We start from the raw sequence: 17,500 nt of genomic DNA on the forward strand, positions 1-17,500 counted from the left end.
TACGAAAAACAGTTGGGGAATTAGACTTTTCCCGAATCCTGTGGACAACAGAGATAGAACTTCCTTTCCTTCCAGCAGCATCGCGTTGCCCGACCTTTAATTACTGGGTTGCAAACCCAGTCGGAAATTAGGTAGATTTCCGTTTTTTTTTTTTTAGTATTTTTTTCCGTGTCGGTAAAAGTCTTGCCTGTCACTCCCCTGGTAAGTGGTGTCTTTGTGCATAGAGTCTTCTGCGCGTATTTTCTTAGGATCGAGAGGGTAGTGGAACTGCGTAGATTTCTCTGGTGGACACAGTAGAATCATTAACTTAGCCTGCAATGGCGTCGAAAGTCGTGAAACGCGAATGGCGTTTTAGTGGATCCTTAAACAAAATATACCCTTATGGAGCTCAATAATGGAAAGTCAGTTGGATAAACTAGGCAGGAATCTCAACAATCTATCGCCCGTCGAGACGAGATCAAAGTGAGCTGTATTTACCTGAAGTACATGGTAATTTGACACGATTGAGTTTCTTGTCTTCACGCACGCAATGAAATAGGAAGAGGTTTTCGCCTCTAAGAGCAAATATGTTGTTTGTTTCAATAAAATTTTCGCTGGAAAAGGATTCTGTGGTATTTTCTGGCTTTGTGAATTATAATATCATGTTGTGTATTGAATTTTCGAGCTTAAGGTTGAAATGTGATATGGGAGAAGTTTTTTAGTATTGATCTTTAAGCAGGAAGGGTTCATGTTGGAAGCGTGCTTGAGTTTCAACAAAATGAGCCCCAAAATCAGTGAAAACTTGTGACGCAGATGAATAATAAAGTAGCTGCTATTTCCAAAATGATGGAATTACCTGGTGATAAATAACGTCGTACGCGTCTTGGAGAGTAAATTTTGACTTTGCATAAACAAGAGTTGGGCGATTGTGATCTTTGTTTTGACTTCGCTCATTTCATTGTCAAACTTTATAACACTTCACAGAAAAAGAAACTTTCAAAAACCCGGTATCTTGCCATCATTTGACACAGATGCTTCACTGTTTGGCGAGTAAACATGCCGCGGTAACTTAATCACGGCGCCCGCTGAATTCCGGCCATTTCACTTTCGATTTTGCAATTTACTTGAACGTAGCAAAAATCTCCGAAAATGTTTGTCGCTGATCGTAACTTTTTATATTCTATATTCACGGTTCAAAATTAATGTTGTTTTCATGCCGTAAATATTTTATTCTCGATCGACCGTCCGGGAAACTTCCTTCTGCTCTTTCTGAAAACTGTGTATCAATAGTTATTTGCTTTTTCATCAATATTTGTTTTGCATAAAGCAAGCTAACAGAATCTGTACCTGGCTGAGTTCGCATTTGTTAGCGTTAATAGTATTTTCGATCAGATGTTTCTGTTTTTTATGAGGGGTACATTGTTTTGGTCTCCCATTCAAACACTAACCCCGCCCGGCAGGGCTTAACTTCAGTGAACTTTAGCATTAGAAATCTGTCAGATGCTCAGAGGGCACACTTGTGGTAAAAAGAAGTTGTGAGGAACTTGAAAATTATCAACATGTCAGCCCAGAAGCCAATGTTTCTCGCTTCTCTTTTATTTGTTATTCTTCAGAGACTGGAATGCTGTATTTCAATACCACACAATTCATAGACTTTCGAAAAGTCCTTCGCCTAGATACGCGCGGGCTCGCCGAAACATTTTCTCCTGGGATTATCGTGAGGTCGACTTGTGGCAAGTCTACACAATTCAGTGCCTTCTGATTTTCTGTAGCACGTACCACAGGCAACCCAGTGTATGCTTCACAGAAGCATCTAGTTATGTAAAGTTACGGTTACATTCTACAATTTTCTCACACGCATTCTGACCACCTCAACTCTGGAAGCGAAGTATCGGAGCTTGTCAATGGTGACGTCACCAAGTAATTGAATTTCAGCCAATCAGTATTTTGCGTCCAAAATTTGGACCCGACATAAAGCCATATACAAAGCCATGCGGGCAGGCTCTCATATCGGTAAGTACTTCATGGGTATATAGGGGTATATTAGGGTATACAAGGGTATACAAAAATTTGGTTTTATCAACGGAGTTGATAATGTAAATTGGCCACCGTACAGAGATTCTTTAGAATCTCTGTACGGTGGCCAATTTACATTATCAACTCCGTTGATAAAACCAAATTTTTGTATACTACTTCCCCACCGACGCAGCACCACAGTTTCTTTAGAAACTACCCCTTCATTCATTTATACAAGGGTATACAAGGGTATATAGGGGTATATAAGGGTATATAGGGGTATATAAGGCTAATTATTTAAATTAACAAATAAAGAAGCCTTGACTGTGCTCTGTTCTGTTGTAAAGCACGCAGGAAACGGCTAGAGCACGAAAGAAGTGTAGGGGGAAACACGAGCCGATAGGCGAGTGTTTCTCCCTACTTCTTGAGTGCTCTAGCCGCTTCCTAAGTGCTTTACAACAGAACAGAGCACAGTCAAGGCTTCTTTATTTGTTTTATGATAAAAAACAAGTAATTTTCTTCAAAAATTCTACTTTATTTTCAAAGCGCGCGCTGCTTGTGGCGAACTGAGATGTCGTCAGCACAGTGCTTTATACTCTGATAAAGCACGCTACTTTGGACCAATCAGCGCGCTTGTAAGAATGTTTAAGATTATTTGATTGGTTAATGAAACAAAGGCTTGTCAAAACATCAATCAACTGGAAAATCACACAAAATTAGAATTTATGGAAAAACAAGTGCCTCAATGTTCGGTTTCAGTCCGTAAAAAACAGCAAAAAAGAGGATCTAAATGATTAAGTTCAGTGAAAACCGGCCGAATTGTTGCCCATGAAAACCTGCACGTTTCCGACATGACAACTGGAAAACAAACTCTTCATTGCTTGCGGCTGGAATCTGAAAACCTGTTGGGAATTTTGTAAATGAAGAACTCCAGCGTGAGGACTTTCTGAGCTTGAAAGAACTGCTGGACCGGGCGACGGTTGAGGTCTTCCATCCAAAGCACTTGACATAATATCTGAGCAAGCCTTTAACTGACAGCTTCAATAATACCCAAGGTAAAATTCGGAAATTCATCTGCCATTTCTGCGAATGATGGCGTGGGCTTTCGTTTGTTCCGTGCTTTGTACTCTCATAAAGCACACTGTTTAAACCAATGAGAGCGCGCGTTATATAGAAACTTTATTATAATACATTATAATACACGCGTGGGAATACATTATAATTTAAATACACTATAATAGGGGATACATGAAGTACCTAGGCTCATCTACCCCAACCCAGTCCCTCGGAGGGTCTGCTCGCAGGCTCGCGCATCGTCCCAAAGCATTGCAAGGGTTTCTGAGCTACCCGATCAAAGATGGCACATTTTACTGCGAATGTTATTCCACGGGCCAGCGCTTTAGCTCTTCAAGGGTACAAGCATTGTTGCCATGTTATGCTCCACTGTCCAACAGATGCAAAATTGTTTGGCTATTATCCGGTGAAGCACGTTGTTCTGGTAAGCAAATTGTACTCAGTTAACCGGTATTTGTATTATTTTACACCGGAACGAACTTGTACTGATACGAGATTTTTGCAGCCGTTCAAATGAAACCGGGACGAAATGCCTGGTCGTTTATGTGAGACTGGTACAAACCCAAAGGACGGGTGATACATCATCTTCATAATTCGAATTGACCAACTGGCATTCGTGTTGGCTGAAAATGGCGGCCTCCCACTTAATAACCCAAGCTTGTTTTCGATAAATAACGACCTTAATTTTTCTTGTGTTTATTTCCTCTAATCGTGTTGTCCGCCATCTTTGAAGTGAATGGGCATGTGTAAGCACAGGCAAACAACCCTACATTCTCGTCACCAGAGCCTTGGATCGACACAAGGCTCTGGGAAACTCTGTCTAGGAGAACATGTGACGTAGGGTTCTTGTAGCCAAGAATTGGCTATTTGAACCTTACGGCACCTGTTTACTCCTCGTGCTAAAATGAATGCACCTATTAGAGACGCTTTTGATTGTTCTAAATGAAAAGCAACGAGAAGACAGTTTGTTTCAGGGTCCCCCAGAGCTCTTCTTTCCCTCAGTCAAGAGAAGAGCTCTGGGGTTGAGATTGACAACCCTAAGGATGTGAGAGCGTGATGTCACGTTATTTTGAGACAGTTGCAACGGCCGATTCAACTAACTGAGGAAAATGTTCTGTAAAAACTTCAAATCGCGATGTTTCCTTTCGAAAACTCATTTTCTGGACAGCCAGATAAAATAAAGTTCACTCACCTACTATGTTCTGCGTTGTCCTGAGTGATTTGATGGGTTTTTGGGACGCTTCGATTTCCTCTTCAGATCACACACATTGTCACACACAATATAGATAGACAAGGCGTGCAACTTCTTCTGAATTTCTCCCACTTCCAAAGGTCGCTCGCCTCCCAACCTTTGGCAGGTAGAAAGTCGATAATTTTACTAGCATTGTACCAAAAATCATCAAATTTACATGGCTCTGCATCCTCAAAATCCTGCTCGGTTTTCAAGCTTCGCTCAGGTTTTTGTTATTGCCAGATGATGTGGACATAAGTCATGCACCATTGAATTTGATCAAATCAAATGAACCAATCAAAAAGCGCAGATTTATAATTTTGTCCCTCTTGGGAAAATCTGTCTACCCCCCAAAATTTTGCATGAACTTTGTTTTTCAATCTCTCATATTGTATATAATACACACAATTTGGCTTTTGTACTATGGAATCTTAATTATTATTGCAAAGATTCAAACTGCAATAAATTTATTGATGCACAAAATTTCTCATTTTGGTTTTGTTTTAACTTAAAGAGACCATTCAACAGGGTGAACCATGATGTCTTTATTAAAAAACCTTGAATACTATGGTATAAGTGGGGTTGCTCGGGACTGCTTTATTTCCTGTCTTTAGTTAGAAATAGACAGCAAACTGTTACAGTAACTATCAATAGGATACCGCAAACTAATCCTATGTAAAACGATGAAGTGGTATATATGAAATGAGGATATGAAATCTTAAGCTTCACTTAATCTTATGTACTTGGCCCAACCTTATTTTGATTGTACATAAATAACTTTCATTTTGCTTTTCTCTTTTTGAGTTCCAATATTTGCTGATAATGCAAACCTATATTGACAATTAATGCAACACAATATCAATTCTGAATTATCTGAAGACCATAATACTTGGCTCTGCTTCAGTAAACTCTCACTTATTATAAATCATTGACAAAAAAATGGTTTGGTGTTAGACAGAGTAAAATCTATTGAGAAGAAAAATCAAACTCTGTTCTTTTCCATCCACAGCAGAAAAATATCTTTTAATTTCACATTAAAAATGAATGGTTAAAGGTTAACACAGGAAAATTGCATTATTGAAATTCCTTTGTATTTTATTTTATTGATTCAAACCTTTCTTGGAAACCACATATTGATTATATCGCCAAAAAAATTAGACAAAGCATTGGTATACGTTCCAAGATTTGCCTTCATGTTGACATTACAGTAACTATCCCTAGGCAACTCTTATGCTCTCATTCATTTATTTTTATCTATGGAATAGTTGCTTGGGAAAACACTTACCAAACTACTTTGCAGCATCTTTTTCTCCTGCAGAAAAAGGCCTCTCTCTTAATAATGTTCTCACAATTTGATGAGCATTCAAGTCCGTTATTTAAGTCTCTCATTGTCCTGAAACTCAATGATTTTGTGAAATTTCAAATAGCTATATTTATCTTTAAATTTAATAATAATAATAATAATAATAATAATAATAATAATAATAATAATAATAATAATAATAATAATAATAATAATAATAATAATAGTCTTTATTAACTTAAACAATCCTTCAGGTTTACAAATTTAAGAAGAAGAACAATAGTGAACTAACCTAATCTATCTACATTGAAGAGCTATTTAAAAAATACAATATATAATTCTGTAAGAAAAATTTAGATATTCAGCATCCTAGTATTTAAAAAGACATCTTTTTACAAAAAATTAAAAAACAATCATTATTCGTTTCGATTAAAAGTAAAATAAAAATATTAAAAAGATCTTAAAATACTAATAGCGTTTAAGAGGCAGTCATCAATGAAATCCCCTTGTGGAATTTTTTGGAAGGGTGTCCTGGAACTGCTTACGCATGTGTGTACTGATCTTAAATAATAATAATAATAATAATATCATTATTAGAGCGATTTTCAAATGAGTGTTGTAAAACCAAAACCAAAGTAATTACTTTGGCCAATCAAAAAGGATGGACACAATCCAGTAAACCAATCAAAACTCGAAGTAATTACACGCGGCCGACACGAAGTGCGGGAAAATGTGCATGCACAAGCCACGATTGGTTTTGGTTTCACTTCTGATTGGTTTAAAAAGTGGTGCGAGAACTTTAAACCAATCACTGAGTGAAGTAATCATAAACCAAAGTAATTCACTAATTACTTTCGACACTCATTTGAAAATCGCTCTATTATTATTATTATTATTATTATTATTATTATTATTATTATTATTATTATTATTATTATTATTTTAGACATCTTACCTCCTGTCTTTGATGCATTTTTTTGTTTCAAAGAGCAGAATGTGTAACTATAACACACAATGTGTAATGATACGGCCATATTGTCTTCCAAGAGCAAGAATGAATTATGAAAAAATCAACATTCGATTTCAAGGACACAGAGTTTGGAATTCTGTCATAATGAATTCTCCAAATCTTCTAGCCTTAGACTACTTCATTGTAATAAGAGACTTAAAGAAAACATGATAAAGGAGTACTGATAATTATCTTTTTGGCACCCTTTCATTTCTGTTTTGCTCTATAGATGTATAATATGCCTGTTCTCATCTTGTGTGTTTTTTGTTAGTTACACCTCCTATTCACCAATGGAATGTTTTCACTATTTAGCCTGGCTCCCGGAATCACTTGGCTTCTTAGATATTTCAGGGGGCCAGTGCACTATGTCTTTCAATTTGTATTTAATGTAGCTCTAAAATATGAATACACTTGCGAAGGTTACAATAAAGTTGTCTGAAGCTGTCAATAGGGAGCTTACGAAACGACGACGCCGACTGCAACAACGACGCTACAAAACATATAGGTTTAATGAGCAAAAACAATGGCTCTGCATGCTCTGCACGTGCGTTTTACATTTTGGTACATTTCTTTGTCGTCATCTCCTAAATGACGACGAGAAATGACCAAATTCAAGGTTCTGTGGAGGACGTTAGCACATGACCAGGAATTTTCAGTTCTCCCCCAACGCTTCCAACCCACTCATACCAGTTTAATTCCTCGACAGTTACCGTACTACACATTTTTAACGTAAAACGACATGAAATAGTTTGTAGTGATATGAATAACGCGAACTTCTATTTTTAAATAAAGTCCTCGTAGCCGTCGTCGTCCTCGTTTCGTAAGCTCCCTAATGTCACTGTGGAGGTGATTCTACAAGCAGTTCAAGGAAGGTCTTAAAATTTCTGACTTTGTCATTGTCAAAGGTCTTCAAGGATAAAATGATCACAAGATGAAAGAAGTTAAACAAGCGGCATTGAGCAACTTGGATGCTTTAAAAGATAGATATTGAAACCTGACTCTTCACTTTTAATTCCTAACCCCACCTCCCATCTTTCATATCCCAGTCACATTTTCTGGTTACATACCCACCACCTTTTGCCAGGGGACTTGTTGGCCTGTTGTGGAGCTTTTTCCTTTCCCTCAGTCTGCTACCACAAGTTATACAGTGTTTTCACTCACATGATAAGTAACCTTGTTTTTCCACCAAAACAAAAGAAAACGTTTGCATGATAGCAGAGCTCAATTCCCAGAGGATTAGTTGGGTACACCAACATGGCTGCTGTGACGTCACATGAAAACACTCTATACATGCACCTTATCCATCAATTAAATATGAAATAAATGTAGTCTTTCCTAGCTTAGCATGGGAAAGTGATGATAATTATTAAAATACTTTCAAAATAATTTATCAGATGCAGCTTCGTTTTGATGGTCGTTTTGGCTTTCCTGGTGGTTTTGTGGATGGCAATGAAGACCTGGAGACAGCTATAAACAGAGAAGTTGTTGAAGAGTTGGGACAGACAACTGAACCGTTGAACATCAACAAAGATGACTATGTCATTTCTCACAAGTACGAAGAATATGTACCTCAGTTGGATGTGACAAAGAAGCTTTGCCTGCATTTCTTCGCCAAGAGAGTACCATTAGATCAGTTCCTAGAACTTGAGATGAAAAAACCAGAACCATTCAATCTAGACTATGAGGTTAGTTTACAGTAATAAAAAATTATTACCCGCTAATTTACGAGTTTTGCAACCTACAGGTAGGTTGTTGAATGGGACACACAACAGAGCAAAGCTCCAAATAATACATTATTATTCTTGATTGTGTGCCCACAACATCTGCAATTCCATCCCCTACTCTTTGCGAACAGGCTTTTTAACGTCGTACGCCCAGAAATGCAGGTAATGGAAAAAATGGCAGATTTAGTGAAATTTTTCTAAGAGGGTTTTGTGTGGCGGATTTGGCAAAATTCATTTTCACCATGACCTGCTTTTCTGGACATGAATGTAATAACAGCAATTAGGGTTGTGAGACATGACCTATGGTTTACTTTCTTATTCAAGAAGACTTGAAAGTCAAACAATTTGCAGGTGTCATTACAAAAGCAGCACGTTCTCCCCAGTTATTTCAAGACCCTGAGTGTTGGTCGGGCTGGGGTTCAAACCTACAGTATGACCTCCTGCACAGTATTCCGATTTTCAACCAACTGAGCGAACCGGCAAGCAGTTATTGAAAAGACAGTTTTAATATATGAGTGTTGAAGACTCAGATGAAAACGTGTTAGCGATAATAGATCCAGACACGTGCCTTGGTAGGTAGTTCATGTATTGTCCAGCAGAAGTAGGCACTGCTTTTGTGGTTTGGAGATTTTGGATTGACGTTTACATCGACACAACCATCAATCACAACAATATAATGCAGTATGCTATTTCTATTTGTTTTCATTCTTATGAAAAGTACGTAGAAGTGATGGCTAAATTACAAAAAAAGTGACATTTAAACTCCCTTTCAAACAGGAAGTTCAAAAATAGGAAGTAGTCAATTCGGAACAAGTGACATATTCAACTGTCTGCCTCAAAGTCGTGCCCATCGTGTTGCACGACTCGTGTCGTGCCCGTCGTGTGGCATGAGTAGCCCTACTCATGTTCACAAGTTTTGTACATTTTTATTCACACCGACAAAACGCTACAGTTTCTTCTAGTATTTCTAACTCAAGTGGTTCACGTGCCTGTTTCTCGAATCTCCCGTAAGCGTTTCGGTCCCGAAAAGCCATTTTTGAAACTATGGCACGCTTGTTTTGAAAAACTGGTTCTTAAACACGTTTTAAAGGAAACAAACGCCAAAATGATTGTGAAGTTTCATGTTTAAAAGTTCTTCGTTTTAAATATAGAAATCGTGGGCGCTTTGACGACTTTCCATTTTGTCGGTAATAGGATCGCATTTATGCAGGCTCAATAACTTAAGACTAAGAGGCTCCCAACCGTTTGCATTATATATCGTGACCAATACAATTAGTTATCAGAAGGGTAATTACCTTATCGTGGAGAGTTTCCCCGCTCGCGAATTTTTGGGGGGGTGGGTGTGTCCTGCGTGGGCTAAGTGATTGCTTGCTTATCTCTTGTATTTGCTTCTGAAGATATCATATCTTCCCCGCCTTTCTCCAATATGGAATGCCGGTGGCTTTCTTTATAGGTCTTACTTCTATTGGTGTTGATGCCTTGTTCAACCTAACATTGTAAAACTTCAGACCTGGTAGGATATCCTTTGATCCCGCGCTTGCGTGACACTAGAATGGCAAGTGTTACGTTGTTCCGTTTGGTGTCTCAAAATAAGTCTTGTTTTCATTACTTTCAGGTTCTAGGTGTTGTTCGCTGCCCTCTTTACGTCATGCGTGACAAACAAGGAGGACTTCCTTCATTCTTACAAAATAACTTCGTGGGCAACTCCAGACAACAATTTTTAATCGGATTAGAGCACGCGAGCATTTTAAGTCAAGAGGAAATAAGAGAAGCCCTTCGTTTATCACAGTTAATTCAGGTGTCGCTACCAAAACTCTGACGGAAGTTATCCTTTAGTCCAGTTATGTAGAACTAATTTTAACCCTTAAGCGATCCTCAATGTTTATAATTTCGGAGAGGCGACAAGTAAACGTAGAATACGTGGGTTCTGATAACATGTAATGATTTCCGTGAAGACTTTCCAATATTATCGGGTATCCCTGGATAATTGTGGGGCGTTTTCGTAACTCAGCTCGAGACTTAGGTGATAGTAAGTAGTTTGTGATAAAATTTTGAAATGTGTGTCTTTTGATAAACTTCTTAGATGAGCTTCTCTGCATGTATTTCCGATCGGATGAAGTGTTTCTATACTTGTTCTAACGTAGTTATGTAAAGAGGATAGAACTGCTCTTACATGAGGATACAACTGTTTCGAGGCATGCGTAGATTATATGTATGTATTTATGACCGCGTGGCGGCTCTAAGAAAAAATTTAACTTGCAACGCTGGAAAATTATTGTAACAGGTTATTTTTACCCTAATGATATGGTGGCTTAGGGAGTTATGTAAATGAATGTTTTAAATAGTGTTTCGTCTCGGAAATCTTGGATTTACGAGATGATGTAAGGAATCGAATGATTGGGATCATCTATTCGTTTAAAAGCCTGGAAACGTTCCCCTTCATTTTTCCAGCTCTCTTATGCACCCCGTCGCAGTTTAGCTAAAAATACGCTCACCTTACACGCCCTCATCTGTGCTCATTTATCTGCTCGCAAGAACATTTCACTGCGTGGGGTGTCTCAATTTTTAACGAGAAAAACATGAGGCACGAGGAATAGCAGACGAGTTGGAATTTTGGCTGGCACTGATATTTACAAACTGATTTCCCTTGAGGGTTTGTTCAGTTTTCAGAGGTATGACAATATATGTTGTTTCAGTGATGATAAACTGACCTTCGTCGTTTGAATTTCCTCCATGTCCCTGATACAGACCTTTAATAAATCTGCACAGAAAAGTGACACTTTTGATCAAACGTTCACTGAGCTTGCTTGGACGAAAGCAGACGACACATTAATTTTTCAATTCGTGCAAATTTCGTTGCCTCCTTTGAAGAGCAAAAACGTCAAGGTGTTGTGGGGAACTTGAACACTTGGTAATAAATCTTTTCAATCTATATCTTGTGTTTAACGCAGTTGCTATCAGATTGTAGTTACAGACTATTTCTCTGGCATGGTGCAATGTGAGTTACTTTTCATTTTAGCGTAACTACGAAAGCGTAACTTTGTGTTTTCGTGGGGCGTTACCGTCGGCCGTGTCGCTGGAACTCTTAGAAATTTTGCTACTCATGATTCAAATGCCTGCGAGGTTAGTCAAATCAGATTTTGTTATCTTCATCATCATTATCTTTGCTCGAAGTGGAGCATAGGTCCTCCGTTAATGCTCGCCATCTGACTCTATTTGAGCATGTTCCAAAATCCTTGTGCTGTGTGTTGGGGCCTTCGTAGCTCTTTTGTTTTCCTCGTTACGGGATCCACTTCAGATTTGCTAAAGCGCTGTTTCATTGTGTGACATATGGAATAGTTAGGTTTTGTCTCGTGAGCTAAGCGAAGTAAAAACATTTATTAGCAATTCGACTTCATCTGTATTCAGTTTTGAGAAAGATGTAAGACAACCGAAGACAACTTGACTGAAATAATGTCACTGATCTTTTATCTGAAAAATGCGAGTCATGTTTGTTATGTAATAGCTGAATTTTTTTTGTTGTAAATATTAGCAAAATTCCATCCTTTTTATTCTAACCTTTTTGGTATCTTTAAACCTAGTTAGGTGTCTTCAGTTTGTTTGCGATGGTAGATGGGTGTATTTGATACATTAATATGACCTATTCGCTTGTACATTATGTTCGTGTGACATAGTTTCATTGAAAGGTGGACATATTCATACTTGCACGCACTCTTTTTAATGAGTAAGACAAGAAATGTAACATCACACGTAGTGGTAAAGAAAATGTACGAGCAAAATGGGTCTACATAGTTATTTTTTTCTATCATCATCATCATCATCGTGAGAATTTTCGTTCACTTTTCTTTAATTGCCCTGCCGTTACAAGACGAACAACCATAAATGATTGGCGTTTGATAAGTCATCACACAATATTCGCATCAGTGTTCAATTTTTTCTCGGCTTCTCCTGGAGTCTTTAAATGAGATCGTATATGTATCAGATGTGTTTTATGTATGACACTGCTGCTCATATTTTGTTTACCACTTAGGGTCACGAGTTTGATAAAGGGTCCACATAGGTCAGCTTGTGTCAATTGCAACTAGGTTTATGTATTAAGTAAGGCATCTCTTGGGGAAGCCTCGCCGAAATTCCCTATGTAATTTCCCCCTAGTAACTAGTTGCAAGCTAAAAGAACCGGAAAACTTTTAAAAGGCGGCCTGACGTTTACAAGTGGATGCAACAAATCTTTTGGCTGTTTTTAGATTCGTTGTGGTTGAAAATATCTTTGAGCATTGTCCTTGTGTCAGCGGCTAACCACTGGCACGTAAACTCCTGGATGCTGGAGCTTCCATCGACCACAATCAGGAATTGTTGCCACAAATAGATGGCGGATACTCTCTCTTTAAATTTTCATCATCAGGTTTTTAGATTTCAAGATGAGGATTTGTCTCATTCAAACGTTTTTACGACTGGGCCATCGAGGTTCCCGATTTTCCTTAAATTTAAATCTCCCATAGCTGCATAAAACTAGTCTAAAGGAGAACCTTCACTTGAAATAGTCAATTGGCCATTTGTGGCAAACAGCCAACTAACATAAGCCTCTGTTAACGTAAACGTCTGTGACTGTGTAAAAAGCGGTTCTAAAATAGTTGCAATAGGAGGCATTTCAGTAAAGTGACTCAACATTGTAATTGTTGCCGAAATTTACTCGTTAAGAGGACTTTTCCACCAGAGAGAATTTGTTTATAAGGCTAATATTTTCCTTCTCTTTTTTGGAGTGCTATTCTTGCCAAGCCTTGTCTTTGTCTAAACTCCGATGCGTACGTGACTGTCAAAGTCAAAGGAAATGGGATCGTTGGAAAGGACATGCGAAACAAATATTTTGAACGTCGCGTTTATGCAAAACACACCGTATAACAGTAAAAGAGGAAACGGGAAACTTTGAGAATAACGAAATTATTTTTACTTGACCTTCCGACCTCGTTAACACGAAAAGTCAGTGACGATAAAATTTGGATGTTTTTGAAACATCTCTAAATGCAGTAAGCTTTCCTATTAATCCGGTAGATATTCCTAATCCCTTTGTACTTAAAAGGAAATTATAAGATATCTTGGAGTGGGTGAGAAACGATTATCAACTGGGCCCTCGAGATTTGAACCACAGTGGTCAACACTTTTTCTCTTGTCGTCTCTTTAGGAAAACGATAAGAAAAATTGGCATGAAATTGGTTGTCAAATGAAGCGTCAAGCAATAATGCCAAGTTTTCCAAATGACCTCAGTTACTTGTTGACTCAATCATTTTCTGCTCAATGGTATGCCATGAGCTGTTTAAGTTCCACACGCATCACAGACGTTGTTTTGTTCAAACAGCATCAGTCGGCACGGCCACTCATCGTCTCATACGGAAATTAATTTCTTGTGCATGTTATTGTGTTGGTTTAAATTGCCGTTATCTTTTAAACGATCTGATTTTTCATGGTCCTTGTAATAGTTCGATGAAAAGCGACCCTTTTATTCAATTATCTCTTTATTTGGGTGTAAACGTATTAGATGTAAGTGTGATAATTGTAAACACTCGAGGAAATTAATCCGCCAACTTTGCGACTGAACTGTTAGCTTTGAGCCGGCCAGTGCACCCGGACGATCGATCAAGCGAGCCCATTTATCATTGCTTTGATGGATCGTAGCGCTAAATGTGTTAACTGCTTTGTAATGACAATTTCTCCGACCACAACGACTTGATCCATGTTTCTTTTTAGTCGGTATTGATACTAAACCGGAAAATGTTGCATCGATCTTCCTGACAGTTGTTCGCGTAATTAATTGCCATGAACGTCAATTTTTTGGCCTTGTCAAAGGTGTAAGATAAATACTATAGCGAGTTTTATTCTCCGTCTACGTACTTTCCATTTAATTGAGACAAAGCAAAGCGGTCTTTTTTAAAGTGATCGGCTTTTCTTTGACGTTAGCCTTACGAAATAGCAAAAAGCGCAAAGGGTTTTGGAAGTGTGTGTGAAAAGCGCTTGGAATCTTCTCTGACTGCCACATTCCAAGGTAGCTAACATGAGTCAAGTCAGTTAAGAAAATCGGTCAGTTTTGACACAATAGGCATTGAAAATCGATGAAACTCGTACGGTGAATACTGCAAAAGCTCTTGCTGGCTTGGAGGGTATTTACTGTGATTTCAGGTCGATGCGATTGATCAATTGAATTGTAATTAGCTCTTTTTGTCCGCCCAGCGAAGACCCACCTTCTGAGATAGACAAACAATCATTGTCAAACGATAAACACTTAAAGCGGAAATTTAGCTATTGAAGGTATTGACCTGTTTACGTTGCCAAGCTTGTACATCTTACTCTGTTCCTTCCTTGGCCCACGGTTAAAATTAAAACAATGCCAAAAATGTTCCGAATACAAACAGTGGTATCGAAATCGCTTCCATGTGGATTGCCGAGTCAGCCACAAACCAGTCACTTGTGTCTTCCCATGCGTCATCGTTCAACGATTGATGTCATTTATTTGGACCAATCAGAAGTGCTATTGCCACAGCGTTGACAGGTGAAAAGCCCTGGTCCGCCGTGAATTATTCTTATAAAGCAAAGTGGCAATAGATTACCTAACTCTTTATAACACGTGTGAGTATCCACTTGCGTTTAGAGCGCTTATTTTTGAAGTGGTAGCCACTTCAGAGAGAAACGTGGGAAAGGCAATGGCGAAACAATCATTACTGTTGTGCGTTTTGGTATTGATCTTCTTTGAAGAACCTTCCTCTGCTAGCTGGATGTTAGTCTCTTTTTTGGTGCACTTTCTCTTTACTTAAATCCAAAACAGAAGGGATTTCAATTTGAAGGACGAAAATATTTGAGTAGCATTGCCTCATTCGGTAGCGTTTAAAGTTTGTTCTTTTTCTTTCAAGGTGGATGGGAATTTCGGCCCTCAGTACACGAAGCAATGGTAACTTGACAACGTGCTACGGGGTTCCTGGTTTGTCTTCACAGCAAATGAGGGTATGCGAGAATAAACCAGATCTGATACCAACTCTAAGACACGGAGCTAACTTGGGAATCACTGAATGCAAGAACCAATTTGAAAAAGAACGCTGGAACTGTTCTACAACAAATTCGTCTTCCGTGTTCGGTGAAGTTATCAACATAGGTAAGTTGGTGTCAATGTTAAGTGATGCCAGCTCGAAACGTGTTCGTATAACTTGTTACGTCTCTTGTTCTTTTGTGACAGGAAGTCGTGAGGCTGGGTTTGTATACGCGATAACGTCGGCTGGTGTAGTACACGCAGCAAGCAAGGCTTGCAGACTTGGAAATCTTAGTGAATGCGCCTGTGAAACGCGAAGGAAGAGAAAACAGCAGTTCAGTGGCTGGGAATGGGGTGGTTGTGATGACGATGTAAAGTTTGGCATATCATTATCCAAGATGTTCGTTGACGCACCTGAGTACACCGCTCGCGCACAAATCTTTATGGTGACGGATAGAAAAGCGAGGTCAGCTCGGGCTAAGAAAGGACGATACCTTATGAACTTACACAACAACGAAGTTGGAAGGAGGGTGAGTTGACAGCTTCCTTTTTGCTTTCCTATCTTTTGTTATGTAACGCAGCTAACCAACTATATTTTTGCTCACTTCGCAATGTGCACTTTATTGGTGTTGAATTTGTCATTAGCTGCTTGACAAGCTAATTGTTTTTTTGAAAATGGCCAGTTTAAAGGTGTTATCCCGCAACTATTTGAAAAAAAAATTAAGGACTATCGAAGATTTGTAGAACGTATAGTGACTTACTGAATTCAGCACTTTTCAAACTAATTGTTAAAACATGGCCATTTTTTCAATATGTCGTCACGGTTTTATTCGTACCGATTGACTATTGCACCAGCGTTCACGGCATATTGAAACACCGCTGAGTGTTATTATTTGTATTTGTAACGATTACCACAAAAGGCCGAAAGAAAGTGATTACTTTGGATCCATTTACAAGTTGGCAGTAAATTATGGGAACTCTTTGCAACCGTTGGAAAAAAAAACGGCGGAGATACCACGGCTTACCAAACCGACAGGTGGTGATTGTCACTGCTGAATACATACCTACAACAGAGCACGGGGAATCACATAATATGTAATGCGCATGTACGCTATGTTATCGATTGACAAATATAAAGAATGGACGTGAAAAAAGTTCATATTTGTGAGGAAACTAGACTGAGACTTTATCGGTGATTTAGTTTATCTGTAATAGCCTTTGCATATGGATCTCTATTAGACTGACATTTATTGACTAAATAGGCGTACATTTTGCCATTGAGATAAGGCGAGAGCGATGATAAACAATGTTTCAGAGACACTTTGCTTCGTTTTAACTGCGCACACATCGTGTTTACCGGCATGTTTGGAATCAAGTCGAGGCAACTCGTAAGTGCACATTAAAATTTGTTGTTTTAACGTGCTTTTTTTACATTTTTCCTGCCAGGCTTCGAGACGCTGTGATATATATCTGGTATCGAGTTGCAAATCATTTGTTAGCGTGGTAGCATTTTTTTCGAAAGTTTATTCCATGTGTTGAACGCGGAGAAAAGATATAGTTTCGTCTTCTCTCCCAAAATGTTGGTTTATCATACAACAGTCTTAATTCTCTAATTATCTGTCTTTCCCGTAGCCTAATCTTTTGGTTTCCTTCTCGGTATCTACACAAACATATTAGCTGTAGAACACATTACAGGATGTGAACAGAATAACTCCCATAAACGATTCAACAAGTGTTTGAAAGTTCAAACTGTCTAGCGGAAGTTGTGGCTTCAGTACCTCACAAGTTGTGCTTAATTTAATTTTGTATCTCCGCACAATTATAATCTCGTTTTCACAGGGTTTCTTTGCGACTGTTAAGTTCGCAAACTTTCGCACCCGTCAACTTCAATTGATGTGCTGCCCTTGTTTTCCATCGAAATTACGCCAGCGAGTACCTCCCCGGTTCGACAAGTTATTTATCACGTGTTTTTAATTTTTAATACTCAGTCATGGAAAAGCTGCTTTTTCTGCTGCGAATGTGTTGAGCACGTGTTTAATTAAAGAGTGATATTGTTGTGAACATTTTTCGCAACTCCTAGAATATGCATGGATTACTGTGAGTAGTTTGAGTTTTCTGAGCATGTTTTTATCTGTGGGACATTGCTTCCACC

The 17,500-nt window shown here is 38.5% G+C and overlaps 2 protein-coding genes across 7 annotated transcripts in view; both read left to right on the top strand.

Moving 5' to 3' along the window:
- Positions 1-3,274: 3,274 nt before the first annotated feature.
- LOC138000004 (U8 snoRNA-decapping enzyme-like) lies at positions 3,275-10,598 on the top strand. Its single transcript, XM_068846102.1, has 3 exons — positions 3,275-3,493; positions 8,007-8,297; positions 9,952-10,598. The coding sequence occupies exons 1-3, from the start codon at positions 3,353-3,355 to the stop codon at positions 10,153-10,155; spliced, it is 636 nt and encodes a 211-aa protein (XP_068702203.1). The 5' UTR covers positions 3,275-3,352; the 3' UTR covers positions 10,156-10,598.
- A 148-nt stretch (positions 10,599-10,746) lies between these two features.
- The window catches only part of LOC138000003 (protein Wnt-16-like), a 13,968-nt gene continuing 7,214 nt past the window's right edge, over positions 10,747-17,500 (top strand). For 3 of the 6 annotated variants that reach the window (XM_068846099.1, XM_068846100.1, XM_068846101.1), the window contains exons 1-3: positions 14,961-15,102; positions 15,236-15,474; positions 15,556-15,878. In XM_068846099.1, the coding sequence (XP_068702200.1) occupies positions 15,029-15,102; positions 15,236-15,474; positions 15,556-15,878 (636 nt within the window). In that variant the 5' untranslated portion in view covers positions 14,961-15,028. Of the gene's footprint in view, positions 11,009-14,234; positions 15,103-15,235; positions 15,475-15,555; positions 15,879-17,500 lie in introns of those variants that run through there. The other 3 variants (XM_068846098.1, XM_068846097.1, XM_068846096.1) reach the window with 3 other exon arrangements.

This window comes from Montipora foliosa, chromosome 4, assembly GCF_036669935.1.
Source record: "Montipora foliosa isolate CH-2021 chromosome 4, ASM3666993v2, whole genome shotgun sequence".
Lineage (NCBI taxonomy): Eukaryota > Metazoa > Cnidaria > Anthozoa > Scleractinia > Acroporidae > Montipora > Montipora foliosa.

Coding starts and splice junctions, on each gene's coding strand:
- LOC138000004 (XM_068846102.1), top strand. CDS start 3,353: ATGGCACATTTTACTGCGAATGTTATTCCACGGGCCAGCGCTTTAGCT. Junction 3,494..8,006: donor CGGTGAAGCACGTTGTTCTG/GTAAGCAAATTG, acceptor ATAATTTATCAG/ATGCAGCTTCGTTTTGATGG. Junction 8,298..9,951: donor CATTCAATCTAGACTATGAG/GTTAGTTTACAG, acceptor CATTACTTTCAG/GTTCTAGGTGTTGTTCGCTG.